Consider the following 17,498-nt stretch of genomic DNA (forward strand, 5'->3'; position numbering starts at 1 on the left):
GAAGTTCCTTAATTCTGAGTTTGAAACCAAATATTTAGGGGAGTTGAGATATTTCTTGGGCATTGGAGTTGCTAGATCCAAAGAAGCAGTCTTCATTTCCCAGTGGAAGTATGTGCTGAACCTTCTCATTGAGATTGGAAAGCTTGGTGCCAAACCTGCCTTCATTCCTATTGATGTGAATCACAAGCTCTCAACTGATGATGAAGAGCTCTTGAAAAATAGGGGAGTGTTTTAGAGATTGTTTGGGGAAACTTTTATATCTCTGTATGACACATCTAAACATTTCATATGTTGTGAATGTAATTAGCTAGTTTTTGCATGCCCCCGGAGACACAAATATGGCTGTTGCAGAAAGGGTGCTATGTTATCTTAAAGGCACTCCTGGGAAGGGCATACTCGTTGCCAAGCATGGTCATATTAAATTAGAAGTCTATATAAGTGCTGCTTGGACAGGTAATATAGATGACAAGAGGTCTACATCAAGTTATTGTGCTATGGTAATTAGAAACATGGTTTCTTGGAGGAGTAAGAAGCAGTCAGTGGTAGTTAGATCTTCAGTGGGGCAAAGTATACGACTATGGCCCATGGGGGTTTTGGAGTTGTTATGGCTCAGATCTCTCCTGGATGAGACAGGTATCACTTATGATAAGTCCCTGATATTATATTGTGATAATCAAGATGCTATTAACATTGCTCATAACTTGGTTTTGCATGACAAAACTAAGCACATTGAGGTAAGACCGACACTTTATATGAGGGAGAGTGGCCTTAGGGAAGTGTGTCTTCCTTTCATTACTTCAAAAGAACAACTAGTAGATATTTTGAGTAAGGGAGTTCCTAAGGTGCAGCTACAACACTATGTAAGCTACAACACTAGTAATCCTTCCAATGCATATGCTAATTCAGGTACTGCACTTGCTTGCCTCTCCACTAATAACCCATGGATTGTTGACTCTAGAGCTAGTGCCCACATGACTGGTATGTTTTCTTCTTTTTCTTCCTTTACACTGACCCCTGGGAAAGTTAAAGTTACAGTTGCTGATGGATCCTAGGCTCCTATCTCTGGTTTGGGTGAAGTTAAGCTTGCCCAAAACCTTTCCTTAAAATCCATGCTTCATGTTCCCCAGTTTCATAAAAATCTATTATCTGTTAGTTCTCTGACTAAATCTCATAACTTCTATGTGACTTTCTTTCCTACCCATTATGTTTTTTAGGACCTAAGCACTGGGAGGATGATTGGAAGTGGACTTGAAGTTGAAGGAGTCTACCTTTTTGATAAAGCTTTGGAACAAGGAATGTTGTGTCAGGTCGAGTCCTCTACAAGTTAGAAATTGAGTCTTTTGCAGCAATGGCATTGTCATCTTGGTCATGTATCTTTGGTTTTGTTAGACTTTTCTTTCCAATGTTGTTTGAGTCAGTATTAAACTTAAGTCCTGATTGTGAAGTTTGTCATTTGTCAAAACAATGTAGAACCACATATTTTGCAAGTAATAGAAAAGCAATGTTGCCTTTCATTTGATCCACACTGATGTTTGGGGCCCATATACTATTCCTTGTATGGGAGGTTACAAGTACTTCATTCTTTTCATTGATGACTATTCTCGATACACCTAGCTCTACTTGATGCGAAGTCGGGACAAAGTTCCTACAATTGTCCAAAATTTCATGAAAATGGCGGAAACACAGTTTTGAGGAGAATTAAAATAAAAAGATCTGATAATCCAAAAGAATACTTTGAAAATTGTTGAAGGAAATTTTTTTTTAATCCAAATAATATTTAAATAAATTAGAACGTGGGTTAGCTAGTTTGCTAGCCAAATCATTAAAACTATAAAACAGTATCCCATACGGGAGTTCCCTCTCTTTAAGTGGGAGGGACAAGTGTCCTTCACCTAGGAGGAGGTAGTTACATAACTACCCCATTCCCTATTTAAGCTCCTTAAGGGGAAACTAGAAGCGGAGAGAAATAAAGACTCTTTGGAGAAAATTCTCACAAGGGATTCTTAAGACAAGCAAAGGTAAGGATAGAAGAAAAGAGAAGTGCTCAAGGGAAGGCAGGAAAGGAAAAGTCTCACTAAAAAAAAGAAAGTCCTCTCTGTGAATACTTCCTATATATGTCTTCTGCTATGTATCCTTCTCTCTCTCTTTTATTTTCACTTTTGAGAAAGGAAATAGAGGGAAATAAAACATCTACAACCAGATGCTTCTACTTGGTTGATTATGGTCCCTCTTTCAAGACAAAGTTAGGGATTAAACCATCTACAGTCTAATTCTCGAAGACTGATTATGGTTCCCTTCAAATGAAAATGAAGAGTAGAGGGGAATAAACCATCTACAATCAGGTGCCTCTACTTGGTTGATTATGGTCCTTCTTTCAAGACAAAGTTAGGGATTAAACCGTCTACAATCTAATTCTCGAAGGCTGATTATGGTTCCCTTCAAATGAAAATGAAGAGCAGTGGGATGAAAATCGTCTACAATCAAATATTCAGTTTGATTGACTATGGTTCCCTTTTTTGTATGCAAAATTCCAAGGATTAAGGCTGCCTACAATCAGAATTTCATCTGATTGACTACAACTTATTGTGAAGAAAGGAGTGAGAAGGAAATTTTCTTTGTATTAAAAAGAAAAGAGGAATGTATGACCGTATAGTTTCTTAATTGTATTTTCTTTTTCTTTCTTCTCATTCTTGTACACTTGATGTAAAAGAAAAGCAAATGAAAAGTTCTTTTTAAGTACCCTATTGTTCATTTCTTTTGTTCTATGCGTTCATTTCTCCAAGTCAGAATCAAAAGGTGTTCTCTACTTTCTTGCGGAGCTGTAATTAAGGGGAATAATCCGTATGATTCCCTGAATGGGCCTTACCCAAAATAATATGAATTATGTTGCATGAGAATTTATTAAAATTTTCACACCAACAAAAACCAACTACAAGTATTTCTTTAAGAAAAAGGGTGTCATCCACCTGAGTTCATGCACTCCTACTCCACAAGAGAATGGGATTGCTGAGAGAAAGAATAAACATGTTGTTGAAGTTACCAGAGGGTTGTTGTTTTAGACTCATGTTCCCACTCGTTTTTGGGGAAATGCTGTTGAAACAGCTATGTACCACATTAACTGACTTCCATCAAGGAGCCTCAAACTTCAATCTCCTCATCAACTCCTTTTTCCTGATGAACCACATTCAGTCTTCCTCTTAGGGTCTTTGGTTGCCTCTGCTTTGTTCATGATATGAGTCCCTCTAGACACAAATTTGATCATAAGTCTATCAGATGTATTTTCCTTGGTTATTCTCCTGTCTAGAAAGGGTATCACTGCTCTGATCCTCAATCTAGAAGGAGATATGCTTCTAAGGATGTTACATTCATCGAGTCTTCCACTTTTTTCCAATCATCTCATCCTTCTCTTCAGGGGGAGAATGTTAGTGAAGATCAGACTCCCTTTTGTCTTCCTATTCCAGACTCATATTCTACTTCCATTCCATCTTCTACTACCATTCCTTCACCTCCTCCTCCCCTTCATGTGTTTCGTCCTTGGTCTTGGCAATAGTTTTTTATTAGGTGGCAGAAAAAGGTAGCTTCTAATGCTGAATGTCCACCACAATCTGAACACCCAGACTCAGGTAACCTTGACCCTACTCCTCTTGAATCTACTGATGCTCCTATCACTAATCCTGACCTTGATCTTCCCATTGCCATCCGCAAGGGAAAGAGAAAGTGCACCAACTATCCCATCACCAATTATGTTTCCTATGATGCTTTCTCACCCTCTTATTGTGCCTATATCTCAGCTATCTCTTCTGTTTCTATTCCTCATAGTGTTACAGAGGTAGTGTAATTACCCCATTTGAAAGAATCTATGAACCAGGAGATGGATGCCCTCATAAAGAGCTAGACTTGGGATCTTGTTTCTCTTCCCAAGGATAAATCTACAGTTGGATGTAAGTGGGTGTATGCAGTTAAACACAAGGCTGATGGCTCTGTTGAAAGATATAAGGCACGGTTGGTAGCCAAAGGGTATACTCAAGGTTCAAAGTACCAATATGATACGAGTTTCATTCGTATCATATCGGCACTTAGAAATGGCCGAAACTATTTTTTTTAGTTTTTTTTCAAAGTTTGGTTTTTTGGAAAGCTTATAACCTGTTTTTTATTATTAAAAAAATTGGGGGTCTGAAACACCCGTATTGTTTTCAAAAGATACGATATGGGGCGTATCGTATCGATACTTTGAACCATGGGTATACTCAGACTTATGGCATTGATTATCAGGAAACATTTGCTTCAGTGGCTAAAATGAGTTCTATCCATGTGATTTTGTCTCTTGCGGCACACTTCTCTTGGCCTTTATATCAAATGGATGTGCAAAAATGCCTTTCTTAATGGAGACCTACAGGAGGGAGTTTATATGGACCTGCCATCGGGAGTGAGCCTTCCTAATAGTGAGGGAAAGGTTTGTCGCTTAAAGAAGTCCCTGTATGGACTCAAACAATCTCCTAGAACTTGGTTTGATAGATTCAAAAGAGCAATCTTGATAGTTGGGTTCTCTCAATCTCAGGCTGACCATACTTTGTTCATAAGAATGCATGATGATCAGGTGACTATGCTGATGGTTTATGTAGATGATATTGTTTTGACTAGAGCTGACATCTCTGGAATCTCTCAGTTGAAATCTTTTCTTGCCTCTTGAGTTTGAAATCAAGGACCTTGGTGATCTTAAATACGTTTTGGGAATTGAAGTAGCAAGATCAAAGAAGGGTATTTTCATTTCTCAAAGAAAATATATTCTTGACTTTCTCTAGGATGTTGGAAAATTGGGATGTAAACCAATTGGAACCCCAATTGATCCTAACCACAAGCAATGTTTTAAAATGCGGAGGTGTGACGCGAGGTGTTCCACTACCTAGAGGTATGAGTAGTTCAGAATGCAAGAGGCGTAAGCCTTCCGAACACAAGGAGGCGTAAGTCTCCTTAAGAGGAGGGAGGTTAGGAGGGGGAAGGGGGGATCTCATTTTTTCTTTATTTTTAATAAAAGTCTTTTATATTGAGAAGAATAAAGACGCATAACATTAGTTGAAAGGGGGGGTCTTGTCAATCTCAATATGAAGTGTTTGTCAATCTCAATATGCTTTGTTTTATCACGAAAAACTAGGTTGGTAACAATACTGATGGCTGTCTTATTGTCACAATAAAATGACATAGGGCTGTCAACTACAATCCCATTTCTCCCAACATGTTCTTTATCCAAAGCATCTTTGCAATTCCATGCACCATAGCTCTGTATTGAGCCTTAGCATTGGACCTTACAACCATACTCTATTTTTTGCTTCTCCAGGTAACCAAGTTTCCTCCCTCAAAGGTGTAGTATCTACTAGTAGATTTCCTATTACTTATAGAACCCGCCCAGGCAGCACCTTATTTATATTAGGGTGGCAATAATAAAGGTAAAATTACACAAGTGCCCATGTGACATAAAGTATTAGAAATACAACATTCTCATTGTTTGATACTTGTAGATTTTAACAAGTTGTTTGAACTTGATTGTGATGCATCTAAGGTGGGCATTGGGGCTGTTCTAATCCAAGATAGCAGACTTGTAGGGTATTTTAGTGAGAAGTTGACTAGAGCCTTACTAAATTACTCTACCTATGATCTTGAGTTTTATGCCATAATGCAACCATTGCAGTTTCAGAGATATTATTTGCTAAGTAAGGAGTTTATGCTGTTTTCAGATCATGAAGCCATGCAATTCCTTAGGGCAACATAAATTGCACCCTAGGCATGCTAAATGGGTTCTTTCCTTAAAGGATATACTTTTGTGCTCAAGCACAAATTCAAGACTCTAAATAAGGTGGCTAATGCCTTGAGCAGAAGACATTCTCTTTTAAGCTGTGTGGATTTGAATTATTGAAGGAGCAGCAAATGGAGGGCGAGTTCATTAAGAAAACAACGGGTGATGCTGAAGTTGGAGAAAATCAAGTTTATTTTCTGGCTGAATGTTTCCTTTTGAAAGGAAATTGCTTATGAATTCCTAACACATCTCTTTGACAGATCATTATGAAGGAGGCTCATGAATCTGGACATTTTGATAGTGATATAAGACCTGTGCTCTGATTTAGGAAAGCTTCTTTATCCAAACCTTGAGTGATGTCTCTTACTATGTGCGAAGGTGTCATATATTCCAAACAGCCAATGGAAATGCTTGTAATGGTGGTTTATATACACCTTTAACGATTCCTTCTTATCCTTGGGTTGATATTGCTATGGACTTTGTTCTTGACCTGAGTAGAAATCATTGTTTATAAATCAGGAAGAATTCCTTGTGAAGAGAAAGAAGAAGAAGAAGAAGAGTTTCAGTAGTAGAGAAGAAAGGAGAAGAAAGAAAAAGTGGGATGATAACCAGAATTGAATTAGTTCTGGCCGCGAACCCCTCATTATATTTTATACTTAAAAGAATGAAAGATTACAAGAATGCCCTTAGTAGGGCGGCTACTAAAGTAGCTGAACAGTCACAACATAAAAAACATAAGCTAATGGGCCTAAAGCCCAACAACTTCCTAACTTAACAACTTAAAATAAGAACAAAACAATTGGGCCCAATAACTAGAAATCGGCCCAACTCAACACTCCCCCTTAAGTTGGGAGTAAATGTCACACATTCCCAATTTGCGTAGATCATGCTCCAGCTTGTTCCTTGCAACACCTTTTGTGAGAACATCAGCAAGCTGCAGATCCGAAGCAATGTATAGGAGACAAACTTCCCCAAAAGTCACCCTTTCTCTAATGAAATGTCTATCCACTTCAATGTGCTTAGTCTGGTCATGCTGAACTGGGTTATGGGCAATGTTAATTGCTGCCTGGTTATGACAGTACAACATCATAGGTTATTCTGCCTGTATACCAATCTCTCCCAATAGGGAACAAATCCAAAGAAGTTCTGAAACTCCATGTGCCATGGCCTTGTATTCAGCTTCAGCACTTGATCTTGCCACCACTGTCTGTTTCTTACTCTTCCACGAGACAAGGTTACCCCCAACAAGGGTGCATACTCCTGAAGTAGATCTCTTGTCATCAAGGCATCCTGCCCAATCTACATATGTCTAAGCCTTTAGTTTCAACTATCCATGATCAACAAACAATATGCCTCTGCCCGGGTGTCCTTTTAGATAAGCAAGAATCCTGTCAACAGCCTCCCAGTGTTGGACTCGTGGAGCATGCATGTATTGACTTACCACACTACATAGGAAATGTCTGGTCTTTTCATACACAAGTATAGCATCCGACCCACAAGTCTCTGATATCTCCCAATGTTCTTTACTGGCTCACCTTCTGATGCATTAATTCTGTGATTCTTATCAATAGGAGTACTGATTGCCTTTGTTCCAAGCTTCCCTGTTTCTTGAAGAAGATCCAAGACATACTTCCTCTGAGAGATAAAAATTCCATGTTTTGATCTTGCAACTTCAATGCCTAAGAAGTATCCAAGTTCTCCAAGATCCTTAATTTCAAATTCTTTGTGTAGTTTCTTCTTCACACAATCAATCTCACCTAGGTCATTCCCTATAACAACAATATCATCCACACCAAGGATCCCCTTCGCTTCACAAACAAGGTATGATCGGATTGAGTCCAAGTGTATCCAAAAGCAACCAAGACCTTCTTGAACCTATCAAACCATGCTCTGGGAGATTGTTTCAAGCCATAAAATGACTTCTTAAGCCTGCATACCTTTCCCTTTTCAGCATCACTGTAGAAGCCAGAAGGAAGATTCATATACACTTCCTCTTGCAGATTTCCATTTAGGAAAGCATTCTTCACATCAAGTTGAAACAGGGGCCAAGAGTGTGTGGCAGCAAGAGAAAGAAGTATCCGAATAGAGGTTATCTTTGCTACCGGTGCAAAGGTCTCTAAGTAATCAATGCCATAGGTCTGTGTGTACCCTATTGCAACAAGTCTGGCCTTGTACCTTTCTATACTTCCATCTGCCTTATATTTTACTATGTAAACCCATTTGCATCCGACAGTCTCCTTGCCCTCTGGTAGGTCCACAATTTCCCATGTCTGATTCTTAATTAAAGCTTCCATCTCTTCCTATATAGCTGTCTTCCACTCAGGTTTGGAGAGAGCCTCACTGACACCCTTGGGTATAGACACAGGGTCAAGAGAGGAAAGAAAAGCACGATAGGAAGGAGAAAGTCCACTGTAGGATAAGTACTGTGAAATACAATGAGCAGTACACTTTCTCTTCCCTTTTCTGAGGGCAATAGGAAGGTCCAGGTTATCTGTAATGGGATTAGTAGAATCAATGAGAACTGAAACAATAGAGGGATCAAGAGGAATACCTAAATCCGTGTTAGCTGAATTTGGAGTCTCCAAGGAACCAATAGGAAGTGATGTGAGTTTTGCTGCAGTGGAATCAACCTCCCTGTGAAATCTCTATCGTGAGTAACGCTGAGAAGCAAGACGCAAGGGAGGTGGTAAGGTAGGTGACATAGGAGGATCAGGCACAAGAGTGGACACAGGGACTAGAACTGGGAGAGGGATAGACTACTCACTCACTTCCCCAAAACATTCCCCCTGAGAAGGATTCTTCAAGAAGAAGTATGTGGACTCAAAAAAAGTGACATCCATAGTAACATACCGACTCCCAGAGACTGGATCATAGCAGCAGTACCCTTTCTGATTTTCTGCATATCCATGGAAGACACACTTCTTTGCCTACGGGTCAAGCTTCGAGCGGTGAGAACCTAGGATATGTGCAAAGCAAACACACCCAAACACCCTGAGAGGAATATGAAACGTCTCCCCCTCAAGAAAAAGGAGACTGAATGGGGTGCTGAATCCAAGTATACGAGAAGGCACCCTGTTAATCAAATATACTACTGTGAGAACTGCATCACCCCAAAATCGAACTAGAACTGTAGATGTGATCATCATGCTTCTTGCAATCTCAACAATGTGTCTGTTCTTCCTTTCTGCAACATCATTCTGCTGTGGACTGTAGGAATAGTTGTTCTGATGGACAACACCATATTATAACAGATATGAAGCAAGGTGTTTTTCAAAATATTCTCTGGCATTGTCTGATCTGAACACCTTTGTTCGTGTTCCAAACTGTGTTAGCACCATCTGATGAAATTGCCTTACCACAAGGATGGTACCTCATCTCGAGATCTCATCAAGTAAACCCAAGAATATCAAGAGAAATCATCCACAAATAAGAGAAAATGTCGAAAACCACCCATAGAAGGAACATGATAAGGTCCCCACACATCAGAATGAATAACGTCAAAAGAAGAAGAACACCTTTTATTACTAGCTTTAAAGGAATGTCTACAATGCTTTCCAAGTTGACAACCTTCACACTCCAGACTTGACAAACTAATAGACTCAAATAGTTTTGGAAACAAAAGACTCAAAGAAGAAAAAGGAAAATGACCCAAACAATTATGCCAAAGCATAATCTAACCCACAAACCCTGACTCATTGTCCCTGTTGACATGATGACTCTGATGAGGAGGAAGCACATCCAGGAGGTAGATTCCATTCACTTCACGACCACTCCCAATCGTCCTCTTTGAATCTAGACCCTGCAAGATACAATGACCAGGAGAAAAAATTATTGAGCAGTTCAGGTTCTTAATCAAACTACTAACAGATAACAAATTAGTGCTCAATTTGGGAACATGAAGGACAGAGGAAAGGGAAATGGAATGACTAATCTTGACAGACCCCTTCCCAGCAATGGGAACATGAGATCCATCAGCTGTGGGGACCCTATCTTTGCCAGAATAGAGCTGGTAAGAGGAAAAAATAGTGGAGCTATGGGTCATGTGCTCAGAGGCTCCAAAATCTATAATCCAAGGAGGTCCCTCCTTACTTGAAGTAGAAAAAAAATTTGCAGTGGCATGTGAACTACCTGTGTGAGCAAAGGAAGTAGAGTGAACTCCACTAGAACCACCTGAACCTTGCTGTCTGCCTATTGCTGCACTAGAACTGGCTGTATCCCATTGGTTGAAAAACTGCCCATACCTCTTAAGTTCGACCCTTACTGCAGCAATTGCAACATACTCCAGAGCAGCTGTAGTAGGAGGGGTCAGAATTTCACTAGTGACTGCCATGTGAGCATTTCCCTTCTTATTTTTGAGTCTACTTGGCACAAGATGTGGATGAAGCTTCCAGCAAGTATCTCTTGTATGTTTAGGCTTCTTACAGTAGTCACAAAGGCATATGCCTGGGAGAGGGTAACACTGTCCCTGGAAAGAATGTGCTGTCTTGCAATATCATACTCGGGATTAAGGCCAGCAAGAAATTCAAACACCTTATACTTGTCTAGGTGTTTTTGGTAGGCAGCTGCATCCTTAGTGGTTTCCCAAGCAAATGTCTTTAAATGGTCAATCTCCTGCCATAGGGTTTTAAGGGCTGAAAAGAAAACTGCAATAGTTCTATCTCCCTTCCTTGTAGCAATAATCTGATTTCTCATTTGATAAGTCCTAGCAACATTCTTCCTCTGTGAATAGGTTTCTGCAACCCCATCCCATATTTCCTTAGATGTATTTGCGCATAAAAAGTTTTTACTTATATGGGGCAACATGGAATTACATAGCTAAGTCATCACCATATAATTCTCCTGTACCCATCGAGAGTTGTTAGTTTCGGGTTTCACTTCTTCACCAATGATATACCCTAACTTCCCACAAGCACCAATGGCCATCTTTGCAGATTGTGACCATTCTAAGTAATTCGAACCATCCAAATTAACTATAGTAATGGTCTGAGCCCTTGGAAAGGTCTCCAACACCTCCTTCCATTGGTCTATTTCACTCCCGGGCTTGTTTTCAACTCCGTTACCCTCCATACTTCTCGAAAGGTGCAAAGAAAATTACTATAATATGCAAGAAGATTAAATGAAACACTTTTGGAACCAATGACACTTTTCTGGTGCCCTAGATGGTCCTCTCACAAAAGATTCATTTTCTGCAGGACGGGAGAAGAGAGAGAGGAGGCAGCCGCTCTCTCCAGAAACCTCCAAATCAAGTAGGACTTGAACCGCCCTTACAGAAAACTCCAAGGAACCCTAAAAAATTAGGGCGCCACTTCCTAGGTCAAAATTGAAGAGTCCAACAGAAACAGGACTCTTCCTCTTTCTCCAATTTTTCCTGATTTTGATGAGAAACCCTAGACCAGCTACAGGGCAAAACAGATTCACCAAAAAATCCAAAAACTGGGCTTACCTGAGATCTTTGATCAGCCTCTTAAATCACCATGCAGTCGGCCGATCTAGGGCTTAATGAGAAAACAGCTCAAGGAACCTTTGGCCTTGCTCTGATACCAAGTAGAAATCACTGTTTGTTAATCAGGATGAATTCCTTGTGAAGAGAAAGAAGAAGAAGATGAAGAGTTTCAGCAGTAGAGAAGAAAAGAGAAGAAAGAAAGAGTGGGATGATAACCAGAATTGAATTAGTTCTAGCTGCCAACCCCTCATTATATTTTATACTTAACTTAAAAGAATGAAAGATTACAAGAATGCCCTTAGTAGGGCGGCTACTAAAGTAGCTGAACAGTCACAACTTAAAAAACATAAGCTAATGGGCCTAAAGCCCAACAACTTCCTAACTTAACAACTTAAAATAAGAACAAAACAATTGGGCCCAATAACTAGAAATTGGCCCAACTCAACCACCTGCCCAAGATTGCTAGAGGATGGGATAGTATTTTTGTGGTTGTGGACAGATTTTCAAATACGGCTTACTTTATTCCTTGTAAGATAACTCATGATGCAAGTAAGATTTTACTGATATTTTCTTCAAGGAAATAATTTGATATCATGGAGTACCTACTACTATTACTTCTGATAGAAACTCTAAATATATGAGTACCTTTTGGAAGGTTCTTTGGCAGAAACTTGGTGCTAAGCTTCAGTTTAGCAGTACTTGTCATCCCCAAACTGATGGACAAACTATAGTTTTTGATAAAACTTTAGAGAACATGTAAAGACTAGGCAAAAGTGTGACTTAGCACTAAAAAAGCTGGATTTTGAGTTCAATTTCTCAAAGAATAGAACCACTGGACTTTTCCTCTTTTGGAATAGTCTTTGGAAGGAATCTTCAAAGACCATTTGACCTTTTCCTATTCCTAATCTCAAACACCACAACAAGAAGGCTGAAGATGTCATTGCTGAATTGGAGAGGACTAAGTTTTGAAGAAAGCTATGCCAGATACAAAGCAAATGCAAATAGACACAGGAGAGAACTAAGTTTTGAAGTGGGAGATGAAGTATGGGACTATCTTTCTAAGGAAAGGTATCCATATGGTGAATTTCACAAATTGTGAAATTGAAGCCCAAGAAAATTGGTCCTTGCTAGACTTTGGAGAAAATGGGAGCCAATGCATAGAGTTCAATTACCTCTAGAACTTAAAATTAGTGATCCTTTCAATGTGAAGCATTTATCATCTTACCATGGGGAGCATGATCTAGATAACTCGAGGGCAATTTATTTTCAAGAGGGGGTGAATGAGGCAGTGCATCCCTTGGATATCAAAAATATTGATGAAAACTTTATTTGATAAAAGGGAGCATCCAAATTTTCATAAACTATATGAAAAGAGAAAGATGACCGAGGAAGGAAAAGCAGCTCATTAGCAGCCCAATAGTCAAGCCAAAGTAGCATCAGTTGAGTCCAGTTTCTGTTAGGTTTCTAGTATATTAGTTTTTATTTTTTTTAGAATTACTATTAAAAAGTAAGTCGGAGTTCTACTTTTTCTAAATAAATCAGTTTCCTATTATAAGTTAGTTTTCCATTGCAAGTAAGTTTCCTTTATCTTTTGCAAGTCAGTTTCCTTTTTCTTTTTGGAGTCTTATTGTAATTAAGTCTTCCCTATTATAAAAGGGAGGGCTAGTAAAGCTTTTGGGAGTAGAATTGATATTTGAAGTTAATTAATTTTCGGATTACTGTTCACGCTACTGAAATCTGCCTTACTAGAGTCAGGTAACCCTAGACTCTTTCCCTTCTTTACTCTTTTATTGAATATAGCTCTTTCTAATTTTGTGGATTAGACGTTGTTCCAAAAACTAGAAGCTGAATAAATTACTGGGCTAAGAGACTTTGTTCTAAGAATTTTTGGTGAGTTAATTAAAATACAGTCTACCATTCGATGCTGCGCTACAGCCTAATGGAAGCCAAGATGTCATTGAAATGATCTTTCCTGACATTGGTTTTTCTAATGCTTTGTGCATGAGTCATTTTTTTTGGCTTTTGTAATGTGCTTTGTGAGGACCAAGAAAAGATTTGGGGATGGCCGTGATTTTTATTTCTGTTTATAATTTCTACTGGATTGAGGTTGTTCTATTTACTCCTAATTGTGTAAAACTGAATTTTCAATTACTAGCTTACACGTTGCTAATACTATTTTCAGGACAGATTTTTAATAAAATGCTAGAGTAGGTAGTATCTCTTTCATACCAAGTTAGGAGCTCTTTCTTTCAACTAACACTGGTTGAATGTGATGCTGATCATAGGCTTATAAAACTTCCATTTTATGATTCTGAGACATGCATATTATTTCGTCATCTGTTTGAACTCCTTAGACTCCAAGATGGTGCAGTAGAAAAATTAAAACAAAAAGTAAGCATCAATATTCTTGATCTTAAAATTTTTCTTTTTCCAGTTTGATATATTTAGGTCTGTGAAATTATGTTTTGAGGTGGCCAAGATGTTCTTATCCTGTAGGTTGTTAACACATAACTATTCATTCCAGAAGGTGAGATTCCCACCTTAATTTGAGCTAAAGAGAGATTATTGTCTATAAGTAAACAACCACTGTTCAGTAATGCCATAAGTGTTCGAAATTCATTTTCACATTTCTTATTTTTGGTATATTGTGGTTTTTATATAATTTAAGTAAATCATGGTTGATTTGACTATACATTTTTAGTCTTTTTGTGTTTGCTTCATACAATTTATAATTTACTTATAGTGAAATAACTTGTTATTTGAATACATTGAATTTTGTAAACCTAAGGTTAGGTATTTTTCCATTTCACTCTTTCAGCATCAGGCTTGTTCTCCACCACCAAATTTCAGAATGTGATGTCCAGTATACTTTGTCATGCATTCAGGTGATAAATAGTTCTACCTAGTCTTTATTTCCCATGGATTTTATTAGATTTGTAAGGCTGATATTTGATTATATGAATATTGCAGCAAGCTGTTCAACTCCAAGTTGAAAATGTTAGAAATTGAGATTTGTCTGGTGGCCCTCGATGACTCCTGCTCTGTCTCAGAAGAATGACTTCCTTTTCTTGTTAGAAAGATGTTTGGAGGTTGAAATAATAGGAAATATGTGCTGTGTCAAATTTGTGAACTCTGGATATTTTGTTTCTAGTTTATTTTTTTTTCCTTTACCTACTTATCAAAAGCATTTCTTCTTCTTCCATTTCCTTTTACCTATCCAAAGAATTCTATTTCCATTTTCATTTCTCAAGCAATTTCTATGGCTTTTGTAGGTTTTATTTACCATGTCTATCATCATAGCATTATCACAGTCTTTGAGTTGGTTGCGTGAACCCTGCCTTGCCTTTGCATTCTATATTGAATGCTTACTTTTACAGGCTAATTGGGTTGTCTCAGTTAATAGGATAGTTACAGATTTCTTAACAGTCTTAAGTTGATTAACTTGTAGAGCTTGATATAGTCTTAAATTTGTCTCCATGATGGGTTAGAAACTTCCCATAGCTTGGATATTGAGTTTTGGTTCCCATCCTGGTCAATCAAACAAATATGTAAGTAATCCATTGGCACTGGTTGGGAAAGGAGAGAAGATCAAGACTGTTGCTTTTCAGAAAACAGAGGGGTTGGATCTTCATACAGTGAACTCATGGCAAAAGGTTAGTTGCTTTTCTTAATCAATATACATATTTGTACCGTTTCCTATCAAAAGAAAAAAAGTCAATATACATATTTGTGTCCTGGGGCTAATAACAACACTTCTGGGTCGTGAGAAATTTCAGTAACTGATAATAGTTGGTATGAGAGCTAACCCACAGTTACCAAAGTTAATCAGCTTAGTTTAAATTCTTTAATGGTTCAAAACATGCTGCTCTCCATGTTTTGATTCAGAATCAATTTTGTTTGTTTGATTGTAAATTCTTTAGAAAAAGTATGTATTGTTTATGGTTCTTTTGGACTATGACAGATCATGGGACCTCTCTTTCTTTCTCTCTCTTTGATATTTGGTATTTAATTCATGTGGGAACATTCAAGCTATGTTTTTCTACAATTTTATGATGTGGAATATGTTGGAGCATTTGGTTTCTATATTTATTTTGTAACATTCAGATTTTTCTAGAGATATTTTTTTTTTGATCAGCAAGAAATATATTTTATTTATTGTTTAAATTGAACCACAGAAAATTAGTACAGCTTATTGATGGGAGTGCCATTCCCAACTTTTAATCCCAAATTACTACAATTTTCAGTCCCAAGTTACATAGCCACCCAAAATAATTGTTGCCTCAAAGCCCCTTGTTTGGCAAAGGAATCAGCTAGCCCATTTGCACTCCTTCTGACCCACTTGGTTTTTCTAGAGATATTTGTCAACAAACTTCGACTTTCCAGTGACCTGCATGCACTCTGTGACCTTCCAGTCCTTGCACAGTCGAAAATGATGGAGCTTTTGGCCAGTGCCAACAGATGACTCTAAACTTAGCATATAGTAATTTTATAGTTTTGTTTTATTTTCTTCTTTTTTGTAAGAAAAATTCACAAAATACCCTATTAATATGAGGACTCAATAATTTTCTACTTGTTAGAGAATATCAACCTATTCAAGGATCTCTCCTAACAGCTTAAGCTTTTAGGTTGAATGGTTCTTTAAGATGGTATCAGAGCCATTTTGACCAAGTGGTCTAGTGTTCGATCCTCGTTACCCCCATTATAATTAAATAAGTTTCAACACAAGGTATGGGTGGGTCTGTGCTTGTTCACACTAAGTTAAGAGCCTGGTATATGGAATCCTTCAAGGCATTTGCTAGTAGTGTGATCAAGGTTCAAAGTATTGGTATTGCAAAGAGTATTATAAAAGTGACTTTAGGATATGCATTGGGATACACTTATGAAATGCTTGAATATGGTGGAATGATTAGGATATTCATGAGTACACTAGGGAAAGTCATATACATCCCACAAATGCATCAGTAACTTAAGTCTAGGCTCAAATGACTATGGATACAATATAAATATACAAGGAATACATATTTTAAGAATTTTGTGAAGTATGAACTACTGGATACACTTGAAAAATGTTGGAAAATGGTGGAAGAATTAAAGAAGCCACTATAAATCTCTTAATACCTTAAAAGTACTATTGTTAATGATCGATTAAAGTTTTCTTTCTTTATTTATCTATTTTTTGTTAATTTTCTGGGTGATAAGGAATGAGTATCTGTATATATCTGCTGACAGTTATGGATATTATTGATCGATATAGACTGGCATGAGGTGGGATTGCATAGATGCCCCAGCAATATTTTTCCTGTGCTGTGCACTGACCCATTGAAAATCTGATACAATATGCCATGTATCAGATGCATCATATCAATATTTTGAACCTTGGAATTGGATGTGTAGTGAATAGGAAGATTGGTTACTTGGGTAATGTTTTAGTACTTAATACACATTTTATACATTGGTAGGTTGTCTATAAAGCTGAAAACCCTCAAGATTAATGTGTATGATGATATTTTAATTAAGTTCATATTCAACTCCCTACATAAAGTATATGATTAGTTGAAGATTGCCTTTTCCACATACAAAGAAAATTAGAGTATAGATAACTGGTACCTGTGATATCTAAAAAAGATGATAAGCTACAGATAGCTCCAAGTGCCCATATAACACTGTTTGAAACAGGAAAGAAAAAAAAAACAATTACAAATACAACCAAATAATTCTGACAATCAGAACGACTCAAGACTTCATGATGTGAATACAGTGAAGTTTAGATGCAACTACTGCAAGAGATTTGGACATAAGAACAGTTTCAAACTAAAGAGACATAAAGAAGAGAAAAAGGCTTATCAACAACCACCAGTTTAGAATTAGGAAACAAGTACTGAAGATTAAGGAATAGTGAGTCTTCTAACTGCTTTTAATTTACTTGTAGTTGGAAGTTTTATTTTAAATGGTTGGACTCTATATTTAATAATTAGTCAGTTTTAAGACTTGTACAAAAAAAATAAAATAAAATTGGTTAGTTTTAAGTATGTTGAGATTGTATGAGGCAAGAGTCTTTTTGATATTTCTTGCCTTTTTGTATTTGGGTACCCATATGAGGGCTTTCAAGTAATTTCTCTCACATAATATAAATTTCATGTTTGAGAGAGTGAACAGTAACACTCTCTCCTCCATTTGTTACTATCTCTCCTATTTCTTCTTCTCTTTTTTTTTTCGATGAATAATTTGAGTTTTATTAAAATACTTTATGTAAAATCAGTACAA

The 17,498-nt window shown here is 37.5% G+C and overlaps 1 protein-coding gene across 6 annotated transcripts in view; it reads left to right on the top strand.

Annotated features, from left to right (window-relative positions):
• LOC104600884 (low-specificity L-threonine aldolase 1-like) overlaps positions 1 to 14,510 on the top strand; it is a 55,330-nt gene extending 40,820 nt beyond the window's left edge. For all 6 annotated transcript variants that reach the window (XM_010264033.3, XM_088899776.1, XM_088899780.1 and 3 more), the window contains 2 exons: positions 14,053 to 14,119; positions 14,205 to 14,510. In XM_010264033.3, coding sequence (XP_010262335.1) covers positions 14,053 to 14,119; positions 14,205 to 14,243 — 106 coding nt within the window. In that variant the 3' untranslated portion in view covers positions 14,244 to 14,510. The remainder of the gene's footprint in view (positions 1 to 14,052; positions 14,120 to 14,204) is intronic.
• The last annotated feature ends 2,988 nt before the right edge of the window (positions 14,511 to 17,498 follow it).

This window comes from Nelumbo nucifera, chromosome 3 (genome assembly GCF_055504915.1).
Source record: "Nelumbo nucifera cultivar China Antique chromosome 3, China Antique-T2T, whole genome shotgun sequence".
Taxonomy (NCBI): domain Eukaryota; kingdom Viridiplantae; phylum Streptophyta; class Magnoliopsida; order Proteales; family Nelumbonaceae; genus Nelumbo; species Nelumbo nucifera.